Source organism: Salvelinus namaycush, chromosome 39 (assembly GCF_016432855.1).
Source record: "Salvelinus namaycush isolate Seneca chromosome 39, SaNama_1.0, whole genome shotgun sequence".
In the NCBI taxonomy this organism is placed as follows: domain Eukaryota; kingdom Metazoa; phylum Chordata; class Actinopteri; order Salmoniformes; family Salmonidae; genus Salvelinus; species Salvelinus namaycush.
In genome coordinates this window covers 16,647,992-16,673,698 of record NC_052345.1, presented here as the reverse complement: position 1 = coordinate 16,673,698, position 25,707 = coordinate 16,647,992, and the positions used below count along the sequence as shown (strand labels likewise).

The window sequence follows — 25,707 nt, the reverse complement described above, 5'->3', positions numbered from 1 at the left end:
AGAGAGACGGGATAGAGGTCAGAGAGAGAGAGAGACGGGATAGAGGTCAGAGAGAGAGAGAGACGGGATAGAGGTCAGAGAGAGAGAGACGGGATAGAGGTCAGAGAGAGAGAGAGACGGGATAGAGGTCAGAGAGAGAGAGAGACGGGATAGAGGTCAGAGAGAGAGAGAGAGAGACGGGATAGAGGTCAGAGAGACGGGATAGAGGTCAGAGAGACGGGATAGAGGTCAGAGAGACGGGATAGAGGTCAGAGAGAGAGAGAGAGACGGGATAGAGGTCAGAGAGAGAGAGAGAGACGGGATAGAGGTCAGAGAGAGAGAGAGAGACGGGATAGAGGTCAGAGAGAGAGAGAGAGACGGGATAGAGGTCAGAGAGAGAGACGGGATAGAGGTCAGAGAGAGAGAGACGGGATAGAGGTCAGAGAGAGAGAGAGAGAGACGGGATAGAGGTCAGAGAGAGAGAGAGAGAGAGAGAGAGACGGGATAGAGGTCAGAGAGAGAGACGGGATAGAGGTCAGAGAGAGAGACGGGATAGAGGTCAGAGAGAGAGAGAGACGGGATAGAGGTCAGAGAGAGAGAGAGACGGGATAGAGGTCAGAGAGAGAGAGAGACGGGATAGAGGTCAGAGAGAGAGAGAGACGGGATAGAGGTCAGAGAGAGAGAGAGACGGGATAGAGGTCAGAGAGAGAGAGAGACGGGATAGAGGTCAGAGAGAGAGAGAGACGGGATAGAGGTCAGAGAGAGAGAGAGACGGGATAGAGGTCAGAGAGAGAGAGAGACGGGATAGAGGTCAGAGAGAGAGAGAGAGACGGGATAGAGAGAGAGAGAGAGAGAGAGACGGGATAGAGGTCAGAGAGAGAGAGAGACGGGATAGAGGTCAGAGAGAGAGAGAGAGACGGGATAGAGGTCAGAGAGAGAGAGAGAGAGACGGGATAGAGGTCAGAGAGAGAGACGGGATAGAGGTCAGAGAGAGAGAGAGAGACGGGATAGAGGTCAGAGAGAGAGAGAGAGACGGGATAGAGGTCAGAGAGAGAGACGGGATAGAGGTCAGAGAGAGAGAGAGACGGGATAGAGGTCAGAGAGAGAGGGAGACGGGATAGAGGTCAGAGAGAGAGGGAGAGACGGGATAGAGGTCAGAGAGAGAGGGAGAGACGGGATAGAGGTCAGAGAGAGAGGGAGAGACGGGATAGAGGTCAGAGAGAGAGGGAGAGACGGGATAGAGGTCAGAGCGAGAGAGAGACGGGATAGAGGTCAGAGGTCACTGGTCCTGGAAAGCTTACCAAGGAGGAAATTAGCTGCAGCAGGAGAGGTCAGTGCACCAGGCAGCTCATTGCCAAGCCTGTTCTGCCGGACTAAATCCTCTTGTTTTCACTCCCTATTATTGTTTTTCTTAACACGGGCAATGTTAGAAAATGTTTTTTTAGTGCTCTCACCTTTTTACTGTTATCTTGAAACGAATTGCTTTTTACCTAGGCCTATTTATGTTTTCCTTGTTTGTGTCCGTGCGTGTGGTCCATTCTTAGTAATGCGTGCACCCCTGTTAGCAATTAGCTGAGCTTATAGCCTTAGAGAATTATAGTAGGTTATGTAGTTTTGTCACCTGTTTGCATTACATTTAATAAGACCTATATGGGCCCCAACAACCTCAGGAGTTTTGGATAGAATTTCAAGAATGTGCCCTTCGAGTCTGAGAACTCAACTTACATGACTCGTCATCACCCCACTATGGTCATGCTTTCCCATGAAGTCAATCACATAGATGATGTCATTACTCAACTATACACCCTCTTCACTCACTGTAGCAGTATGATAACTCTATATTAGGGTCTGTCCTTCCTATTGTGTGTGTTATCTGGTGAGAGTGTGACTATGAACACCTAAGCCATTTCCACTCATTGACATCACCTTTCCAGATTTCTCTTTAGGCCTATATGACAAATATGACGAGTCTCCTGTCATTCCCACTAGTGTTGTCACGATACCAGACTTCGATAACAGGTTTACTATCACGATACTCGATACCTAACCATACTCGATAACCAAAACAATACCACAGCAAAATAATACCCTCTTTTTTTCCCTGCTTTCCAGTCTTGAAATCACACTTTCTTAATAGAACATCTAATTATGTTGTTTTTCTATCTCCACAAAATTGCTTAAACCACATCAGCGAATCACTTGTCTTGGAAAAATGATAGAAATGTAGATTTGAGTGTACTCACCCTTTTAATTCAAGTGTGCATGCACTCAGCACTGCTGTTTGGTAAGCTGTCTTTCTGTAGCGCACATGTGAGGGAGTTTGTAAAACAAATGGCCATTGGATTGATGCAAAAATGAATGGTTCTGCCAGGTAGGCATAGGTTACTTTGTGGTTAACTTTTAATTGAGAAGTTTTTTGGGGGAAAGCCTTTCCATCCTATTTATTTAATTTAACTAGGCAAGTCAATTAAGAACAAATTCTTAATTACAATAACTACATACACAGGCCAAACCCGGAAAACGCTGGGCCAATTGTGCACCGCCCTATGGAACTCCCAATCACGGCCAGTTGCGATACAGCCTGGATTCTGAACCAGGGTGTCTGTAGTGACGCCTCTAGCGCTGAGATGCAGTGCCTTAGACTGCTGCGCCACTCGGGAGCCCGAGGCGGTCGTTCATTAGCATCGTTAACGGCTAGACAGTGGTAGATGTACGTGCACCGCTCACACTAGATGGGCCATATCCTCTTCAGGAAGTTGCAGGGAATACGAATCACTGATGCATTCTGTTCATGTCTTATCATTTAAAATCACAAATCAAAAAGCAAATTAAACTGAAAGTGCAAACCACTGCATTTAACCATGGCAAGGTGACTGGGAATATGGTGGCAATCAAACAGGCGAAACGTCAGTATAGAGAGAAAGTGAAGTCGCAATTCAGCGGCTCAGACACGAGACGTATGTGGCAGGGTCTACAGACAATCACGGACGACAAAAGGAGAACCAGCTACGTCGCGGACACCGACGCCTTGCTTCCAGACAAGCTAACACGTTCTTTGCCCACTTTGGGGATGACACAGTGCCACCGACGTGACCAGCTACGAAGGACTGTGCTCTCCTTCTCTGTGGCCGACGTGAGTAAGACATTTAAATGTGTTAACCCTCGCAAAGCCGCCCGGCCCAGACGGATTCTCTTGCCGCGTCCTCCGAGCACGCGCAGACCAGCTGGTTGGTGTGTTTACGGACATATTCAATCTCTCCTTATCTACTGTCCCCACATGCTTCAAGATGGCCACCATTGTCCCTGTTCCCAAGAATGCAAAGGTAACAACTAAATGACTACTTCTGTCATCATGAAGTGCTTTGAGAGACTAGTCAAGGATCAGATCACCTCCACCTTACCTGTCACACTAGACCCACTCCAATTTGCATACCGCCCCAGTAGGTCCACAGACTATGCAATCGCCATCACTCTGCACACTGCCCTCTCCCATCTGACAAGAGGAATACCTATGTAAGAATGCTGTTCAGTGACTATAGCTCAGCATTCAACACCATAGTACCCTCCAAGCTCATCATTAAGCTCATGGCCCTGGGTCTGAACCCTGCCCTGTGCAATTGGGTCCTGGACTTCCTGACGGGCTGCCCCAGGTGGTGAAGGTAGGAAACAACTAGAGGTCGACCGATTATGATTTTTCAACGCCGATACCGATTTATTGGAGGACCAAAAAAAGCCGATACCGATTTATTGGAGGACCAAAAAAAGCCGGTACCGATTAATCAGCCTAATTTTTTTTATTTTATTCTATCGTTTTTTTTAATCGTTTAATTTTTTTTTATATATATTTGTTATAATGACAATTACAACAATACTGAATGAACAATGAACACTTATTTTTAACTTAATATAATACATAAATAAAATCTATTTAGTCTCAAATAAATAAGGAAACATGCTCAATTTGGTTTAAATAATGCAAAAACACAGTAAAAGTGCAATATGTGCCATGTAAAAAAGCTAAAGTTTAAGTTCCTTGCTCAGAACATATGGAAGCTGTTTGTTCAATATTCCCAGTTAAGACGTTTTTAGGTTGTAGTTATTATAGGAATTATGACGCGTCAACTATTTCTCTCTATACCATTTTGTATTTCATATACGTTTGACTATTGGATGTTCAAGTAGGCACTTTAGTATTGCCAGCCTAATCTCAGGAGTTGATAGGCTTGAAGTAATAAACAGCGCTCTGTTTCAAGCATTGCTAAGAGCTTCTGGCAAACACAGTAAAGTTTGAATGAATGCTTACGAGCCTGCTGCTGCCTACCACCGCTCAGTCAGACTGCTCTATCAAATATCAAAACATAGACTTAGTTATAATATAATAAACACACAAATACGATCCTTTGGTTATTAATATGGTCAAATCCGGAAACGATCATTTCAAAAACAAAACGTTTATTCTTATCGAGCGGGTGGCAACCCTAAGTCTAAATATTGCTGTTACATTGCACAACCTTCAATATTATGTAAGATTCTGGAAAATTAGTTCACAACGAGCCAGGTGGCCCTAACTGTTGCGTATAGCCTGACTGCGTGCAATGAACGCAAGAGAAGTGACACAATTTCCCCGAGTTAATATTGCCTGCTAACATTCATTTATTTTAACTAAATATGCAGGTTTAAAAAATATACTTCTAAGAAAGGCATTGATGTTTATGGTTCGGTACATTCGTGCAACGATTGTGCTTTTTTCGCGAATGCACTTTTGTTAAAACATCACCCGTTTGGCGAAGTAGGCTGTGATTCGATGATAAGTTAACAGGCACCGCATTGATTTTATGCAACGCAGGACAAGCAAGTTAACCTAGTAATATCAACCATGTGTAGTTAACTAGTGATTATGTGAATATTTATAGTTTTTTTTAATAAGATAAGCCCCCTCCTATACTCCCTGTTCACCATGACTGTGGCCAAGCATGCCTCCAACTCAATCATCAAGTTTGCAGATGACTAAACAGTAGTAGGCTTGATTACCAACAATGATGAGACAGCCTACAGAGAGGTGAGGGCTCGGAGTGTGGTGTCAGGGAAATAACCTCACTCAACATCAACAAAACAAAGGAGATGATCGTGGACTTAAGAAAACAGCAGAGGGAGCACCCCCTAATCCACATCGCCGGGACACCAGTGGAGAAGGTGGACGTTTTTAAGGTCCTCTGCGTACACATCACCGACAAACTGAAATGGTCCACCCACACAGACAGTGTGGTGAAGAAGGCGCAACCGTGCCTCTTCAACCTCAGGAGGCTGAAGAAATTTGGCTTGTCACCTAAAGCCCTCACAAACTTTTACAGATGTACAATTGAGAGCATCCTGTCGGGCTTTATCACCGCCTGGTACGGCATCTGCACCGTCCACAACTGCAGGGCTCTCCAGAGGGTGGTGCGGTCTGCACAACGCATCACCGGGGGCAAACTACCTGCCCTCCAGGACACCTACAGCACCCAATGTCACAGGAAGGCCAAGAAGATAATCAAGGACTGCAACCACCCAAGCCACTGCCTGTTCACCCCACTATCATCCAGAAGGCGAGGTCAGTACAGATGGATCAAAGCCGGGACCGAGAGAAGCTGATTTTCAGTCTCTCAAGGCCATCAGACTGTTAAATAGCCATCACTAGTACAGAGAGGCAGCTGCCTACCTACAGACTTGACATCATTGGCCACTTTAATAAATGGAACACTAGTCACTTTAATAATGTTTACATATCTTGCGTTACTCATCTCATATGTATATACTATATTCTATTCTACTGTATCTTAGTCTATGCCGCTCTGATATTGCTTGTTCATATATTTATATATTCTTAATTCCATTCCTTTACTTAGATTTGTGTGTATTAGGTATTTGTTGTGAAATTGTTAGATATTGCTGCAGTGTCGGAACTAGAAGCACATGTGATTGTGGGTGCAGCGAAATGCATCTGCTAAACACGTGTATGTGACAAATAAAATGTGATTTGATTTGATATTCCTCCATTCTTTTCCTTCATTAAACCAACTTCTCCTGCAGAGGCACAGAGGGCAGCTTTTAGCAGCCAAGACCAATCCATAACAATCTGGCAGTCTGCTGAAATCATGCATTATTTATAGAGGGAAGGAAGCTGATCTCGGAACAGCGGCTCTCTGTCTGTAACTGTGAGTGGGGGAACAGCAGGGTAGAAATTATACTGACCTAAGAGCAGCACTTTGACCACACCTTGTGTGTAGCCGTCAGGTATGTGCATGTTTGCCTGTGTCTGTGCTTGCATGTGTATTGTTAACTCGTGCGCATAATGTGCACCGTAGGGCTGCACAATATGGGAAAATAATCAAATTGCCATGTTTTTGTTAACCAAATATTGAGTTTTGTGATTTTAGTTGCGATTTAGATCGAAACACTTTGGTGAACTGTTGGCATCATAGAAATTAAATCAGTATTGCGATTCTATGGTTGGTGTTTGGCATGACAACTAATGAAAAAACAGGTAGTTAAAAGTTGTTGTGACAGGGTAGGAACCAAAGTGTTGGTCAGTATCCCAGGAGACCCTTGTTACATTGGTGTAAAAAATTAAATAATAATAAGCCTCTTGCGACATATATCAATATTGCAATTTAATTGTGCAGCCCTAGTGCACTGTATGCATGCAACGGTAGAGGTGGCAGTTAGCCTAGTGGTTAGAGCATTGGACCAGTAACCGAAAGGTTGCTAGATCGAATCCCTAAGCTGACAAGGTAAAAATCTGTTCTGCCCCTGAACAATGCAGTTAACCCACTGTTCCTAGGCCGTCATTGTAAATAAGAATTTGTTCTTTATTGACTTGCCTAGTTAAATAAAGGTTAAATTAAAACATTTATTAAAAACAAACGGTTAAACTGTGCTTGTGTGTGCACGCTGGAGGGCCATAGTAGGTGTCCATTTCACCTGCAGAAGACTTGCTCTCTCCAAAACCATTGCTCAATGTCTGGACTTATCTAAATATGGCACTTGCATTGCACTCAATGCTCTATCATGCACCCCCTCTTCTCTCTTTCTGAAACACTGTTTTTTAAATGTAAATCCACATTTACATTGATCCTAATGGCAAGGCTTTCCACCACTGTTTTGTTAACCATTTCTTGTTGAAAAATGTTAATCGTGCTATTCAAGCACTGGCCTTACACGAGAACCGATCCATTATGTAGCCTAGGCTACTGTCAGACAACCCCTTTGAAGTTGACTACAGTCATAATGTAATAACCGTCAAACGGGTTTGAAGTGGTAATGGCTTTCACTGTCATGTTGTAAAGGTCATGTTTCAAGCGTGTCACTGTCTTAAATGGTTTAGTATTGAGGGGGTTGGGTTGGTTGCAATTATAGACTATCTCTCATACAGAATAAGTTAAACTGTGTTTTTGTCCTTGGCTCTGAGGTAGGCCTATATCTTTAGGCCTAATAACCTTCCTCCCATAAGTGAGGCCTTAGGCCTACTACATCATCATTGTGCGACGTGTGATTGAGCTGCCCTTGCTCATCGACTCACTGTCTTCATTGAATTAGGACCATTTGCCCAGAGGCCTACAGTATATGCTGACATGAGGTCAGTTTTGCTTTCTCCCTTCTAAATGATTAAGGCTATGAATAGAGGAGGGTAGGCTGATCTTAGATCTGTGTTTACATGTAACTTCTAGAGCTGTTCCGTTGGTCACTTCCAAAGATGACAACTAGGGCAAATAACAAGCTCAAGTGTCTAACCAGTACCTTGTTAACCTGGCTTCCAAAGCTATCTCCATCCCTTTAGTTTGTACCATAGACGAAACCCAGTCTGGGCTTATTAATTGGATGAGCACTCTCTCCGTGACTTCTCTTGTGACTGTAAGTGGGATACCATGGTCATGTGACGCACGCAGTCGTAGCGTCTTAGCCTAGTGGAAACATCACCATTCGCCTTGTTACATCATTCGGAGACCATTGCCCAGGGTCTTGCTCTAATAATGGTTAAATGATCATTGAACCACAAAGGTATACAGTTAAATGATAAAGCCTAGGAAGCTTGAGATAAGGACAGACTATATTCGTTAAAGGATAGCATAAACAACAGTATACCAAGGGTATGGTTGTCATTCCAGTACGATTATCCTACCTATAGGCAAAAGGTAGCCTGTGTTTGGTCCATTCTACACAGTCTACATTGTTTTATCACTTGCTTGCCATTTATTTCCAAAACAACGTCTCTTGTTTATGGTCAATGACACAAGCGGTCATAAGACAAGCCTGTGTGTTGTGCGTTGTCATGTGCGGGCTGGATGATGACCTCATCGTTTGCTCTCTATCATCCAGTCCAAGGGTCATATGATGAACCAACCAACCAGTCCCAAATGTCACTCTGTCCCACACTGTTCAATCCATTCCCAGAATTACAGCTTTGAAATTAGGCCTAGATGGGACGGTCTCATTATGTGGGTATTTTGGTCCCTCATAGCTTGTTGTGAAAGTGTTTGTTCCCGTTCTGAGGCAATCGCAGAGAGTACATCCCACTTTGTTTCTATTACCGTCAACAAGTTTCAAACAAGTTCCACTTTCTCCTTTATAAAGGATTTGTTTATCTTCAAATAATTAGTCAGGCATTTTATGTATTGCTCTGAGGGGTGTGTGTGTGAGCATGTCAGAGAAAGACCCAGAAAAGGAGGGTTAGTGTGTCACACACACATTTGAATGCTTTCATATGATGTGTGTGTGTGTGTGTGTGTGTGTGTGTTAGTCTCTCACCTGGTGGTGTCACAGTGGGGTTATAATCACTAGGTGTGGGTGGGGTTATTGGCCTGCTGCGAAGGCTGACGCTGAACAAGCACAGAGAGACACACAGCATGGCATTCTGTCAGCCTCTACCCACTCAACCCTTTCTCTCCGTCTGGGAATGGGAAACGGTGATTTATATTCAGATAACCATGCAGTCATCTATTCATCCATATAGCCATGCATTCATGTCAACTTGGTAACTTCCAGGAAAGCCTGCATTGATTTTGACGACTCTACCATTCCCTGTCTTCGTTTGAGGCTACCTTCTAACCTTCCTTGCTTCTTGTATTCTTGTGATATCGTAGACTGTCTGTAGACTCTTACGATCGATTCAGTGCCATTTTATAGGGATCGCCTTGTGATTTTGCTCCCATTTGATCATTGCTATAGTAGCCATGATTTCAGCATTACCCACCCAAAGACTAGGACATAGGATCAGCCTACAGGGTGGTATTTTAGGTTCTCTTTCACCAGCCCTGCAAGCCAGCTGGTCCCTCAGTGTGGTGGCAATGCTTGTCACGGAAACTGTGGGTTTCCTGTCAGAGCTGTGTTGGACTCCATCCCCTATCAAAGGACAGAGCTCAGACAGGGGAAGTCTTTAAGGGCTTAATTAAATTCCCCTCTCATTGATTTGGCCCTGCTTTCAATAAGGATATTGTAGGAATCGGCTACTGTAACTCGGCCTGATTAACTTTTTGTTAATTGCTTAGTGATACGCCTTCGAGTCCTGCTATTGGAGTAGGTTCCTCCTCCAAACCTTGATTTAACAGTCTAATGCCCATTGTTGAACCCATTCTTTGTTCTGGCTGAGTTGAGGTTGTTCGATAATGACACACTATGGGGACATCGTGGACTAAATTGCCTACATGTCTGACATTGCCCTCCTGTTTGTGTAGGTTCATCTGTTTGTAGTTGGGAGTTTGTTTGGTGATGATACAGTATGGGGACGTGTGTAACCTTTGCCCTCTCCCTGTCTATCTCCCTAGGCTGTGACCCAGCAGGAGCACTGCGATGGCCAGCTGCCACAGTAGCCATGCAGACACCGCCAAAGCTCCTCCTCCCTCAGCCTCACGGCCGCCAGCCTTGCCCAAGCTCCACGTCCAGGGCTCGCTGTCCCGGAAGTCCATCACTATCCACTTCTCGCCCCTGGGCGAGGAAAAGGAGGAGGAGGAAGAGGAGCTCTATGGGGCAGTTGTGTCCTCTCCTCTTCCCCCTGCTGGACCTATAAAGGACCCAGGCATTGTGACGGCCCTGGAGGCCAGCGAGGATCTGATCCTTGATGGAGCCGGGTTGGACTCAGAGGATCAGGCTGCAGTTCTGCCTATGTTGTCCTCAACTGGTCCTCAAAGCTCCATCACCTCCACATTACCCTCTGGACTGAAAAGCTCCTCTCCTTCCCCTGCCTCCACCTCTAAATCCACTTCCTCCAAGTCTAGCGACAAACCTTTCTTCAGCCTGGTCAAGTCTCTATCCTCTGACATCATTGAGCCTTCTGAAAATGTCTCCATCTCCCCCGCTGCCCCCACTTCCGTGAGCCACCGCCACCTAATGAAAACCCTGGTCAAGTCACTCTCCTCTGACACCTCCCAGGAATCCCCACCTTCCTCCTCCTCCTCGCCCTACCGCCTCTCGGACTCCCGCCTCAACCTGCACCTCTTCAAGCAGTTCAAGCAGTCCCGTGCCCCAGTAGGCGTCGTTGCCGGGGGTGACTCCAAGACCGCCCCCTCCTCGACGCTCACCTCCCCAGACAGCCGCAACTTCTTTAAGGCGTCCGTGGAGGCGAGCATTGAGGACACTAAGCGCCGTTTCTCCGAGGCCATCTACGAGCCTCTCCAGCTGTTCAATAAGATCATGGAGGACAAGAGCGGAGGCATTGGCAGCAGTGCCTTTCGGTCCAAAGCACTCTCGTCCAGCGCTTCGGAGCTCACCTGCCTGGCCTCCCTCAACAACGGCCAACCGGAGAGCAACAACTACAGCATCAAGGAGGAGGAAAACGGGGATGACTGGGAGTCTGAGGGAACTGGAAACGGAGCCAGCTCTCCAAATCCCACCTCTGACACCAGAAGTCCTAAAATGTCTTCCTCCGCTTCCGCCTCTCTCGGCCTGGACAAGTGCTCCATGTCAGCCCTGGCCAAGCTGGAGGATGAGGACTTCTGCATCCTGTCTAGTGAGGACTTTGAGGATACCGAGGGGGATTATGGAGACACAACGGACAATACATGTAGCCAAGTCAGACTGCCGCCTAGTGGCAGTTCGGAACTATGCAGTGACGACAAGTCCGAGGGAGAAGATCCACCACCCAGCATTCCACACTACACCCTGATCATCATCACAGCGCTGGTCTACGGGTACTTCGTGTTGCCCCTGCCCACCTACGTTGGGGGTATGCTGCTGGGAGTGGGACTAGGGTTCATGCTAGCTATCGCTGTGGTGTGGTTGGCCGGACCCAAGCCTTCTGGCAATCGCACCAGACATCCCAGACACCAGGGGAAGCTGAGGAACATGGCCCAGCTGGGCATCAAAGAGCCAAGCATCTTCAAGGTGAGGAACTCCATGATCTTCTTCTAACCTATTGGTTCTCTAACCCCTCTTCAGGGACCCCCAGATGTTCCACAATTGAGTTGTACCCTGGAACTACCACTCTTGATTCACTAAACAAGGGCTTAATGATTAGTTGAGAAGTGGAATCAGTAGTGCTAGATCTGGAATAGAGCAAATTCATTGGACAGGCTGGGGATCGCCGAGGAGAGGTTTGAAATCACTGTAAAACCAATTAACTGAAGATATGCAGAAATCTATGGTCACACGAATAGGCAGTGGTGCTGAACACAACCCCAAAAAGGAATGATTCATAAGACCATGCTATTATTACCTAGCTAATGCCCAGATTTCTGTTCGTTAACAATGAGAGACCTGCTGTGGTAAGGTATCACGTTGAACTTTCCCAATACTTGTGTTATCAGAGCAAAGCTGCTTTTAGACCGACCATTAGAGATCGATTTCTCAAGGTTGACCTGTAATTCACTAGCCTTGATCCCATTGGTGTTCATTGTACATTTTTAAGAAGAAGCCGGGTGACCATCTTGTAGCCTGGTCTTAATTGCGACTAATTATTATTTTAGCTCCTGCTGTGCAATACTGTTTTAATAAAAGCACCTTAAAAAACGTCTAATGTTCTCAGATTTTTCAGAAATCCCTGCTGGAGGATTTCCTCCCTGCTTAATCCCTCCTAATTCCAGGAATCCTCCAACTGGGACTTCTTAAAAACCTGTGAACTTTGGGAATTGTGCAACCCTTGTAGAGAATGAATTGTAAGGTCACCGTGAAGTAGGCCTAGATCAGGTCTCCTTTATTACTGACTGATCACCTACATGTAACTGCCAAACTAAAGGAAACACCAACAAAATGTCTTAATAGGGCGTTGGGCCACCACGAGCCGCCAGAACAGCTTCAATGCACCTTGGCATAGATTCTACAAGAGTCTGGAACTCTATTGGAGGGATGCAACACCATTCTTACACGAGAAATTCCATCATTTGGTGTTTTATTGGTGGTGGTGGAAAATGCCATCTCAGGAATCTCCAGAATCTCCCATACGTGTTCAATTGGGTTGAGATCTGCTGACTGAAACACACACAGACGCACACAGACACCCTATGCTCCTTTGAACCCCCTCTTTCAAAGTCACCGAGGTCTCTTCTAGATATTGTAGCCAAAATAATGGGCAAAAGGGGATTTTTATATGTGACACTAAGCATGATGGGACGTTCATTTCTTAACTCAGGAACCTCACCTGTGTTGGCAGCACCTGCTTTAAATATACTTTATCCCTCATTTACTCAAGTTTCCTTTATTTTGGCAGTTACCTGTACAACGTTTCAGCACCCATCATGATCCGTGACTGGCTTAAAGTCATACTCTAGGATTTTCGCAATGAGGCCATGTATCTACTTTCCCAGAGTCAGACGAACTAGTGGATACCATTTATATGTCTCTGTGTCCAGTATGAAGGAAGTTAGAGGTAGTTTTGCGAACCAATGCTAACTAACGTTAGCACAATGACTTGAAGTCTATGGGTATCTGCTAGCATCCTGTCAAAGCCTCTTATATTATCCTCTTCTAGTCTCCTGACTAGTCTCTCCTCTAGACAAATACAGACGACTGTCGTGACAGCCCACATAAAGTGCCATTCAGAGAAGAAATACGCCTATTTGAGCAGTAAATGAGATCGTCCACGCTTCGACTCTCTCAACGCTTTGATGTCAGAGGGAACAAAAGAGCGAGCCTCCGAGGCAAATATACCTCATCCTCCATTGTTAGCACTAATAGACAATAAATTACCTGAGGGAAGCCAGCTGTGCATTTAGCAGCATTAGCACTCAAATGGATCAGACAGACCATAGCCACTGTGGCTGTATATCATACTCAAAGCCTGTTAGCCTACTTTCTCTTCACTGCTAATGCCCTCCATGGCTTGCCAGGCAGTAGTAGACCCTGTGGAAGAGTGGTCACCCCATGTCCCGTGGCCCTCCTTCCAAATGATGTCACCTCTGGACTGTCAACGAAAGCCAGTCGGTCAGTCACAATATAATGGAGAGGGTTCACTGTCTTGTTTGACCCCCACATATTGGAAAGCTGATGATAACATCACCAGCAGGCAGCACACAAGCACATGAACTGTCAGGCTTTACTGTCCTGGGCTTGGCCTTGTCAGTCAAAGGGACAGTGAATGGTGGTGTTATGGACACAAAGGGGATAGGCTTTGTTCAGGGCTATAATATGAGAATTTGGTGACAAGTGTCTTCTCTCTCTCTTTCTGTCTCTCGCTCTCGTTCTCCCTCATTCTCTCACATGCCCTCTCTCCCTGTCTCCTTCTCTCTTTTTTCTGTCTTTTATTTCTGTCATTCTCTCACTCTCTCCCATCTCCCTCTTCATATCTAGCTGTGGTAGCAATAGAACCAGCACATCTAGGCCTATATCAAGTTTCCTGCAGGAGACTTGTGTGTCTGTGATGGCAAAGCTCTAGGGGCCGTCTTGATCTCTGCGAAGAGGAAGGGACGAGATGAGTCTGGAGGGTTGCATTCTATATGGCACCCTATTCCCTATATAGTGCACTACTTCAGACTCAGCCGACGAGGAGGCAGCACGTTACTAGATGACTGCTGTCGCGATTTTACTATCCTCTTCAATCTACTGCCGTTGGATGAGGCTTTTTATTAGTGGTTCAAGGCTAAACCAGTGGTGCAATATTTCTCTACACATGTTGGAGTTAAATAACGTGAACAATACACTGGTGGTAAAAGTGATGATAGCCGCTAGGAGCAACCAGTTTCAATCATCACCATACCTAACCCACAGTGCAGACCATCAGGGTTGAGGTCAAGTCGTGGATTGTTGTGTGTTTGAATCTGTGACGGCATCACCGTTCTTTTGAAGCATTTTAGAAGTTACTGGTCCCGTCTGTGGCGTAGGGCATGTCCAGAGATTTAGACTGACTTCATTTCAACCCCTTAGAGTTGATTATGCCTAGTAGTTTAATGAAGCTGTTGGTAGCAGTGACATTAGAAGACACACACACATAGGATGCAGTCTAAGCCAGCATGAGTAATTTAGGAGGAAAATACAGCTAGATAAATCAACACAGTTAATTTTCTACCATAAAGTTTTGTAATTGACCTCAACACCAAATATGTTTTGGAAGCTATTTTTCAAAAACAAATTACTTTTTGACCCACCCACTACATCATTTTGGTCTAACTACACACGTGGGGCGCCCTAGTTCACAAATAGACTGGGTTTTCGTTTTAATACATATTGCCTGTTCATAAATTGAAATGAGAACGCAAACAAACCCAGGAAAGGAGCTGAAAGGCTATCCGCTAAGTCAAAGAGACAATGAAATGATTAACTCGGGACTATTGGCAAGACATGCATCATACTTCTCAACAGCCTACTATGAGCATTACCAAATCCTTCTGATCCATCTGTTCTATGACCAACACAGGAGTTTTGATCTCAATTTTGACACGATTGTGATTTAGTTTCTATACATATAGACGGAATCAGATGTTCATGCATTTAACATTAATTTGCTTTGTCAGGTGCCTAAAATCATCGTAGTGTCTTTCCGGAAGGGTTCAGCAGTACAGAAGGTTCATACAGTGCATTCGGAAAGTAGTTCCTCTGGAGATGGGAGAACCTCCCAGAAGGACAACCATCTCTGCAGCACTCCACCAGTCAGGCCTTTATGGTAGAGTGGCCAGACGGAAGTCACTCCTCAGTAAAAGGCACATGAAAGCTCATTTGGCATTTGCCAAAAGGCACCCAAAAGACTCTCACACCATGAGAAACAAGATTCTCTGGTCTGATGAAACCAAGATTGAACTCTTTGGCCTCAAATGCCAGGCGGCATGTCTGGATGAAACCTGGCACCATCCCTATGGTAAAGCATGGCGGGGGCAACATCATGCTGTGGGGATGTTTTTCAGTGGCAGGGACTGGGAGACTAGTCAGGATCAAGAGAAAGATGAACGGAGAATAGTACCTTGAGAGAGCCTTGATGAAAACCTGCTCCAGAGCGCTCAGAACCTCACACTGAGGAAAAGGTTCACCTTCCAACAGGGCAATTACCCAAACCACACAGCTAAGATAACGGAGGAGTGGCTTCGGGACAAGTCTCTGAATGTCCTTGAGTGGCCTAGCCAGAGCCTGGACCTGAACCCGATCGAACATCTCTGGAGAGACCCAAAAATAGCTGTGCAGCGACTCTCCCCTTCCAACCTGATAGAGCTTGAGACGATCTACAGAGAGATTGGGAGAAACTCGCCAAATATGTGTGCCAAGCTTGTAGCGTCATACCCAAGAAGACTCGAGGCTTTAATCGCTGCCAAAGGTCCTTCAACAAAGTATGAGTAAAGAGTCTGAATACTTACAGTACCAGTCAAAAGTTTGGACACACCTACTCAGTCAAGGGTTTTCTTTATTTTTACTATTTTCTACATTGTAGAATAATAGTGAAGACATCAAACAATGAAGTAACACAGATGGCATCATGTCATAACCAAAAAAGTGTTGGCTGCACTTGTTGGCTGCTTTTCCTTCACTCTGCGGTCCAACTCATCCCAAACCATCTCAATTGGGTTTGAGGTCGAGTGATTATGGAGGCAAGTCACCTGATGCAGCAGTCAATCACTCTCCTTCTTGGTCAAACAGCCCTTACACAGCCTGGAAGTGTTTTTGGGGTCATTGTCCTGTTGAAAAACAAATGACAGTCCCACTAATAGCGAAAACCAGATGGGATGGTGTATCGCTGCAGAATGCTGTGGTAGCCATGCTGGTTAAGTGAACTGTTTAATTCTAAATAAACCACTGGCAGTGTAACCAGCAAAGCACACCCACAACATCACACCTCCTCCATGCTTCATGGTGGGAACCACACATGCAGAGATCATCTGTTCACCTACTATGCGTTTCACAAAGACACGGCGGTTGGAACCAAAAATCTCAAATTTGGACACATCGGACCAAAGGACCGAGCTGTTCTTTTACCAAGTAGGTCTGTGTTCTGTATACCACCCCTGCCTTTTCACAACACAACTGCTTGGCTCAAATGCATTAAGATGGAAAGAAATTCCACAAATGAACTTTTAACAAGGCACACCTATTCATTGAAATGCATTCCAGGTAACTATGTCATGAAGCTGGTTGAGAGGATGCCAAGAGTGTGCGACGCTATCATCAAGGCAATGGTGGCTACTTTGAATCTAAAATATTACATATTTTGATTTGTTTAACACTTTTTTGGTTACTACATGATTCCATATGTGTTTTCATAGTTTTGATGTCTTCACTATTATACTAAAATGTAGAACATAGTAAAAATAAAGAAAAACCCTGGAATGAGTGTGTCCAAACCTTTTGACTGGTACTGTATGTTAATGTGATATTTCAGTTTTTAAATTTTTATACTTTTAGTAACATTTCTAAAAACCTATTTTTGCTTTGTCATTATGGGGTATCGTGTGTAGATAAATGAGGGTAAAAACTAGTTAATCAATTTGAGAATAAGGCTGTAACCTAACAAAAATGTTCAACAAGTCAAGTGGTCTTAATACTTTACGAATACACTGTATAGTCTACTGTACAAATAATTTTATTGCGCCATACAAAGTAGATGTGTTAATTGATTGATTGGTTTAATGTGTCATTGGTTGATTGTTCCATTGGTTTGTCCATTGATTGATTGACCTGGCTGATTTCTATATCTCCCCCTGCAGGGCTGGATGAACGAGATAGTGAACTACGACCCGGAGACGTACCACGCCACTCTGACCCACTCTGTGTATGTGAGACTGGAGGGCTCCATCCTGCGCCTGTCCACACCCAACCGCAACATCGCGCGGCGGGCCACCCATAACGAACCCAAGCCCGATGTCACCTATATCAGCCAGAAGATCTACGACCTCACTGACAGCAAGGTGGGTGCATTTCCTCTAGGTACAGATCTAGGATCAGCTTCCCGTTCCCAATCCTAACCTTAATTAAGGTGACTTATCTGCAGAATATTCTTATGATTTAACTGTTGAACTCTTGTTATTAGAATGTCTCCCTTCGGACTCTGGTGTCGGCAGCTGCACTTCCTCCCTCAAATGGGCCTCAGTCACCTGGGGGCCCAGAGAGGGGAGAAGTCAGGCTTGTCTGTCACATGTCCCTGTTGCTAAGCAGAATATCAAAAAGAGAATAGAGCAAAGGAGGTCAGAAGGGAACATTGTTTTCATATGTGTCTTTACCTGTTGCAAACCATGTCAAGGGATTTTTTTAAATTTAACTAGGCAAGTCAGTTAAGAACAAATTCTTATTTACAATGACGGCCTACTGGGGAACATTGGGTTAACTGCCTTGTTCAGGCAGGATTTGAGGATTTGATCCAGCAACCTTTCAGTTACTGGCCCATCGCTCTAACCACTAGGCTACCTGCCGCCCCAGGGGACGGCGTGAGTAATGGGGAACCAATCACTTGTCTCCACAATGTCTGTGCGTCAGTCACCCCCTCCTTGGGCCTTGGGGGATATTGTTCTCTCCCCTCGTTCCCTTTTTAGCAAGGTGGAGACTAAGTAACAGCAAATGTTCTTAGTACTGAACAAAACAACACAATCTTTGCATTTGGGGACAAGGTCTGGCACAGGATGTGCTGGGTTGGTGTCCGGAACCATTGTACGTTATCTGATGTTGCACCTATATAGTATGTAACCCAGAGGCTCAATCCACTCATTGGACTCTCACTCTATTCACTTTGTGGGTGGTGTGACCAGATCCCTTTATCGATACGTTTTTAATGATGTTAATATCCTGATTGGTGATTGATCTTGTCTCACCTCATTGTTAACTTAAAATATCCACTACAGTTCAACTTCAATTTATGTTCCCATTAGACCCACACAGACACCCCCAACTCAAACATTCTATTCCCTCTCTAGATCGATCTTGTGCCCCAGAGTCTGGCCAGGAAGCGCGTGTGGAACAAGAAGTACCCTATCCGCATCGAGCTGGCCAAGCAGGACGACTTCATGTCAAAGGCAGAGGGCGACCGCAGCGAAACCACACACGAGAGAACCACAGCCACAGGAGAGGCGACCGTGGGGACGGAGGAGGCCAAAAGGTCCGGTGGTCCAGAACTGACCCTGTACCTGTTTGGTCGGACGGGGAGGGAGAAGGAGGAGTGGCACCGGAGGATCCTGTTGGCCTCCAAGCCCCCCAAGACGGGGATAAAGAGAGTCACCGATCTGCAGGGGAGTAAGACTGGTGAGTGGATGGATCCAGGTGCCACACACACTCACTCACGGACCAACACACACACTTACACACACATTCTTCCGTACTAGTTATTTACAGGAAGTTATCGCTTGACTCAACATGTCTGGCGCTAGCATGCTTGCACAAATATAGTGTGACAATGTGAAAGCGACTGAGGAAAGTGCAAGACCACATTTGTATTTCATAATGCACATGCAATATATTGATCCAGCTGCATCGTTCTAAAATCTTGTTCACCTTTGACCCCCCACCGTCAGCCTTGAGCTCCCACAGCCGCAGCAGCAGCCGGAGCAGTCTGGACGAGGTGCTAGTGTCTCAGCCCAGGACCAGGGACTCAACAGCAGGCATAACAGCCAAGACCAAGTCCCTACTGGACTACAGTGTCTACATGGCCACCCTGGTAGCACCCGAGACTGGCACTGCCACTGCTACTGCCACCCCCATCGCTGCCACTAGTCCCGTAGTCCAGAGTCCACAGAGTAGCCCTGGGTCGGGCAAGAAGGTATACCTTCAACCCCCTCTCTTATTTCTTTCTCTTTTTTTTTTTACTGTACTATACTCTGTTGTTATACATCATTTCTGTAAATAAATCAAATCACAGTACACAGTTGTGCTTAAGTTAGTATTTATCTCACTTCTTGTGTACCCGCCTACCAGTTGCAGAGCAGCAGCAGCAGCTTTGGCCCTGTCGTTACGCTGGGGGAGGAGGAGCCTGTTGCCTGGGTGAACTCTGTGATTGGCCGGGTGGCATGGGACTTCCTGGGCGAGCCCTACTGGGCCGACGTGGTCTCCAAGAAGATCCAGATGAAACTCAGCAAGATCCGGGTGGGTGGCCTTTGACCTCTCGCCTCTCATCTATGACCCTGTTGTGACAAAGGGCTTGTGTGTTTAAAAGAGCGTTCTTACACTGTTGTATCTGTACTGTATTCTGTTACCACTGAGCTGCATAGGTTCAACAGAGCAGATCAAAGGACAACAAAAAAAGAAGGGATGAAGAAGATGAGGTTTATTTGGCTCGGAAGGAGGGAAGAGGGGTAGAGAGCGAGAAGGAGCCATGCATGCCTAAATATAGAAACAAAAAAACGCAAATAAAAAGAGACCAGGGGACTTATGCTTCACAGTGTATCCTTACGACTCTGCAGGGACACACACACACACACACACACACACACACACACACACACACACACACACACACACACACACACACACACTCTAAATGTCAGCCACTTTTGCTGTGCAGCCTCGCCACAGGACTCAGAGACTCCACACTGGGCTCAGAGACTCCACACTGGGCTCAGAGAGAGAACCTCATTCCTCTCTCTCTCTCTCTCTCCATCCCTGTTTTGTATCCTGGTCCTTCGATTATCCCCAATGTTTCATCTTTGGCGTTGTTACTAGCCCCACGATAGTCCTTCGTCTGGTCCTATTCCCAATGTCGTGTGGTGATGTTGGCTGTTAGTCTTGTTGTCTCAGCTAGCCGGCGTGAGGGAGTCGATAGGGGCCTTTGTGGCAGATGAATGACTGGTAGAATGTGGGAGATGTAGAATGAGTGAGTGGCCTGTTACCATCAACCTCTAACTTGCACTTACTATGCAGCTGCAGCTGCTGACCCTTTGTGTGTGTCATCTACTTGACTGTTTCTTTCTCCCCCAGCTCCCCTACTTCATGAACGAGCTGACCCTGACAGAGCTGGACATGGGCGTGGCCACTCCCAGAATCCTTGGCGCCTCCAAACCCTCAGTTGACCATCAAGGTAAGAACCCTGGACGTGTGCTACTGTAACTGTCCATCAACCAAATCCTGACCAGTGAAGAAAAACTGCAATGCATTGTATTTATACACGCACTCAAACACGCATACTGTGCAACTAACACACACACACACACTCGCTCAGCCAGGCTCCCACTGTGCAATGTGCTATTAGCAGGCTTGAATTTCACTTCACACAGACCCCATCGTTTGGAATTGATCCCCTCCGCTGCGTGGTGCCATCATGGCAGAGGCATCATGTAGAGCTGTGCTGTGTAATCTGTTTATTAGAATCACTCTTTCCTTACGAGAAGGCATGAACCGTAGATTCAGTCTAGCACGGCTCTCTATAAGCATAAGGGCAGTATTGTGAGCGTTGGTGTTTTGTATGTCTGTGTCTAATATGTTGACAATTTGGTTGGAGTCATATCAGTACAGGAATTCCAAGTTTTCTTATCTGCGGTGTGGTCTCATGTGATATGAGTTAGTGCTACACAGGTCCAGGATACACACAGTCTCTCTCACACACGCACACTCTCGCAGCCGCGACCCCCCCCCCCCCCCCCCACACACACACACACACACACGTATGGCGCACTGTTGATTTACATCCTCTGATTACTCGCACACGTCACGCTACTGTTTAACACGTGTACATTTTCTCTCTCTTTTCACACACACTCCATACTTGGCTCTGTCCTGGACCAGGGGACAACACCACCACTGACAGACACGATGTAGTGCTAACTGACAGCATGAACAACAACCAAGAGACCACAGTGACAGCAGATATAGCAATACTAACAATGCTAAGTGCCAACAATAACACCACTGACAGAAACAATGTCATGCTAGCTAACAACAACCAAGAGACCACAGTGACAGCAGATATAGCAATGCTAACAATGCTAAGTGCCAACAATAACACCACTGACAGAAACAATGTCATGCTAGCTAACAACAACCAAGAGACCACAGTGACAGCAGATATAGCAATGCTAACAATGCTAAGTGCCAACAATAAAACCACTGACAGAAACAATGTCATGCTAGCTAACAACAACCAAGAGACCACAGTGACAGCAGATATAGCAATGCTAACAATGCTAAGTGCCAACAATAAAACCACTGACAGAAACAATGTCATGCTAGCTAACAACAACCAAGAGACCACAGTAACGGCAGAGATAACAACGCAAACAACAACCGTGACAATGGTGAGGGCCACAACGCTAACGCTAACTGCAGCAACAAGAACAAAAGACAAGTGTCTTTTTACATAGCCACTTAGCCAGTCATGCTAACAGCAATGATCACAACGACATGCTATAGGCTGGTCATTCATTCAGCATTAGAAAAAGCTATGATGGCGTAGGAGGATAAATATTTGGAAATGGTTAGTGCTGCGCACACACACACACACACACACACACACAGACACACACACACACACAAATTAGACCATCATATGATCGATAAGTCATGGGAATAGATGATTAATTGAACAAGATGCCAGACTGGTCCGTGTCGGGGATGACTTAGTCTTACAATATAGAATGGAAGCATTATCTAAGAATAAGAATTCTAACATTGCGTTCATCAACAGAGGGAGAATGTGCAATCCCAGTAGGGGCAATAGCTCAACTCAATACCACAAATTGACAACATTATCAAGGAATATATCTAATAAGAAGAATTAGATCATTATGTTCCACAGGAGTCAACCCAATCCTGATAGGCGTTTACTCACTCAGTATCACTCATTGACAACATTATCGATGAATGACATACTATGTTAGTGAAGCTCTTGTTCAGCGTGTTTTGCTAGTGTGATGGAATGTGTGTTGTGGGCAAATGCCTTGCTAAGTAGAATGTAATCAAGTCCTGAGCTGTTGAGTGGGTCACATGGTTATCTGTTAGACCTGAGTAAATAAAGGCCGAGGTACAATAGAGGGGTCATAGACTTGGCTGTTAGTTGCACAACCAGCTTCTCAGTATAGACACGCTGCAGTTTGTATAGCACAGTCGAGCGTAGGTTTGGACAATACTTAATATTACTAGTAGTAAATGCCTTCACTTTGGTATGTGACAGTCGGTTGGAGTGACAGTCGGTTGGTTGCTGTCTAGCAGTAGCAGTGTATCTCTCGTAACATCTAACCATCCAGCACCTTACCTTCCGTATTTGCACAGTAGGTAATCATTATTGGGTGCATACACATCACATGTCATTCCTGGGTACATACACCCTTACGCCCCACAGTATAGATTTTCCTGCATCTTATTAGTGTGTAAATATTAGGCGAGATGGCGTCATATGATATGTAGATTAGATGCTTTACATCCTAGTAATGGCTAAAGATGACTGGCCCACTGAATGCCCCCACTCCATTGGGGCATGGCCCTCCTATGGCCTCTAAATGGCTAGGGCCCAGTCTTGATTCTGCTTCTCCCATGGGCTTGAGTTAAAGACAGGAAGAGATGAACACTAGTGAAATAATGTGCGTTTCTGTGTCTGGCATTCGGATTGTCGCTTCTCTCTCTCTCTCTTTCTACACATCTGTCTTTCTACAGTACCCATCTTTAATTCTCCCAGTTTCTCTGTTCCCTCTCTCTGTTCCTCTCATTCTGTTTCTTCCTCTTTTTGCCAAACACTCTCTGTCTAGATCTCTCGGTGTCTCCCTGCTGTTCCTCTGTGAGTCACTGCCACCATTGTTTTGTCATTTCTATCGCCCCGCGCTCCGATGTGACTTAATGACAGAGGAAATGGATTCCACCACAAGCTGAGAGGGGAACAGATTCTGTTGGATCAGAGTTGGAGGAATGCACTTCCACTACACTCAGGGGGACTGGGTTATGTTCATTAGTCACCAAACAGTAAAGCATTGAGTGAAATGGGGAGCGGCTACTTGTACTTGTCCAATAAGAATGAACACGAGCCATTTTTTTTTTGTGGATTGTTAATTTCGTTTTTTTGTGAGTTATGGGTTTAAGGAGTAATCAGCTTTCTGGGAAAATCTTTTTTTATTGCCTGACGTTATGCAATGTAATGTTTTGCAATGTAAGACGTCGTCAATAATATGGTGGTTCGATCCAACTAGGTTACAGAGTCCCACTATCTTGCAACCAAATGTTACTTAGTAATGATCATATGCTGCAACATGGTTAACCGTTTCAAAATAGGCCCCCAAGTAAGTAGGTCAATATTTAACTCTCACTAACAGTAGAATTTGCTGTCGAATATAGCTGGACAACATCATTTTATATCAACAAATAACCTTAAATTCATTACATTTGTCTCTCAAACATGTTTCAATATTATTTTTATTTTGGCAACCCCACTGCAGTGCCAATCCCCCCCCAGCCTGACCACTGACTACCACTGTTCTAGACTGAGGCTAACACACAGCTGAACTGGCAATGTGCAGGTTAACAGACAAATAATTGCTAGAATTCACCAACGTTTGAATAATTTGCATTGGAACAAGTGTATGCAACTATAATGTTTGTTAAGGAAAAGATCCTTTAGTTTACGTTCTAAATAAACATTTATATAATCCAGGGAGTTAGAGAGGCCCAGTTTGTAGTGTGCAGCCAGCCAGTCCTCCAGTCAGCTCAAGGTCTCTGCCTTCTGCCCTTACTGGAACTGCTGGGCAACCACGATCAATAAAACTCACTGGCAGTGGAATAGAGGGTGGACCAACTCTCTCTGTCTCTCTCTCTGTGTGTCTGTCTCTCTCTCTCTGTGTGTGTGTGTGTGTGTGTGTGTGTGTGTGTGTGTGTGTGTGTGTTTTGTGCCAGAGTGTGTACTTTCCTGCGTGCTTTCACATTGGCATCCTTCCTTCCTCTGAGCCTGTATGCATGGGAGTGCTCCGCTCGTCTGACTCGTCACCAGGCCAGCTCACCCCAATTAAGCCAGAGTTGGCCTTTCTATACTGCTCTCGCAGCTAGCGATTTGGGGCTCCTCTCCCCACGCCATCAGCCCTGCCTTCCCTAACGCTGTCGGACACAGCCTTATTATCGCCAGGGCCACACAGGGTTAGGCAAGGGCCACAAGTCTCCGGGCTCTCTCTTTCACACCATGGGGATGTGGACGGAGTAGGTCTGATTGGACAGGGAAGGGGTGTGTTTGTTTGCGTGCCTCTGGTGTCACAGGGCTGCCTTGTGGTCACTTAGCACAGCTAGCGTTCAGGCTTGGAGAAGACGGTGTTGAGAAAGAAGCACAGCTTCTCCAACCCTTCCCTCTGGGAGTGTTCACCCCGTAGGCGAATGGTGTCACTAGTTGGTTGTCATGCATAGTTCCTCGTTTTCTCAACCTGCTATGTTTCTGTGAAAGCAACACAAACAGTGAGGCTAAAGGTCAGCCCGGCACATTGATGGCTTGCTGGTTTATGAGCTTTCAACTCGAATGCTACTCTCTTTATGATTTTCCTCTCACTCAAGCATAGTCCTAGATAAATTACTTTTGGATGAAAGCCCACAAAAAAATTGGCCTACAATACGAATTGAAAATGAATATAATACTCAATGCTAATTACATTTGTACCGAAACCTTGTCTGTCTAGCTATCAAGTTTCTTTTAAGTGCAAGTAGGCCTAACATCTGTCATTTCAAAGCACCTTCAGTGGTCTTTCTGTACACAGTGTTCTGTGACATGCCATGATAAAGAAGACCATGTGATGTAGAGAATGTATGTTATTCAATTACAGCCTCGTACAGAGCTTCGCTGTTTGGAGGGGGATATGAGTCTCCAATTGTCCAGTGTGTGTATACTATGTACAGTGCATTCGGAAAGTATTCAGACCCCTTAACTTTTCCCCCCACATTAATGTATGTTACAGCCTTATTTTAAAATGGATTAAATTGTTTTTTCCCCCCCTCATCAATCTACTACACACACTACCCCATAATGAAAAATAAAAAAAAAACGTTTTTTTGAAGTGTGTGTGTATACACTACCGTTCAAAAGTTTGGCATCACTCAGGCCAGCATCCCAGAGTCAACTCTTCACTGTTGACGTTGAGACTGGTGTTTTGCGTGTACTATTTAATGAAGCTGCCAGTTGCCAAGCTGCCAGTGTAAATGTAATATTTCATTTTTTTGTTTTTATAAATAAATGAAAACAAAAAATATCACTTTTACATAAGTATTCAGACCCTTTGTTGAATCACCTTTTGCAGCGATTACAGCCTCAAGTGTTCTTGGGTATTTCTCCCGTTCTTCTATGCAGATCCTCTCAAGCTTTGTCAGGTTGGATGGGGAGCATCGCTGCACAGCTATTTTCAGGTCTCTCCAGAGATGTTCGATCTGGTTCAAGTCCGGGCTCTAGCTGTGCCACTCAAGGACATTCCG

At 45.3% G+C, this 25,707-nt stretch overlaps 1 protein-coding gene across 2 annotated transcripts in view; it reads left to right on the top strand.

Annotated features, from left to right (window-relative positions):
- The window catches only part of LOC120033004 (testis-expressed protein 2-like), a 61,417-nt gene that overhangs the window by 25,728 nt on the left and 9,982 nt on the right, over positions 1 to 25,707 (top strand). For both annotated transcript variants that reach the window (XM_038979292.1, XM_038979291.1), the window contains exons 3-8: positions 9,780 to 11,334; positions 17,070 to 17,270; positions 18,270 to 18,594; positions 18,864 to 19,108; positions 19,264 to 19,431; positions 20,263 to 20,362. In XM_038979292.1, coding sequence (XP_038835220.1) covers positions 9,805 to 11,334; positions 17,070 to 17,270; positions 18,270 to 18,594; positions 18,864 to 19,108; positions 19,264 to 19,431; positions 20,263 to 20,362 — 2,569 coding nt within the window. In that variant the 5' untranslated portion in view covers positions 9,780 to 9,804. The remainder of the gene's footprint in view (positions 1 to 9,779; positions 11,335 to 17,069; positions 17,271 to 18,269; positions 18,595 to 18,863; positions 19,109 to 19,263; positions 19,432 to 20,262; positions 20,363 to 25,707) is intronic.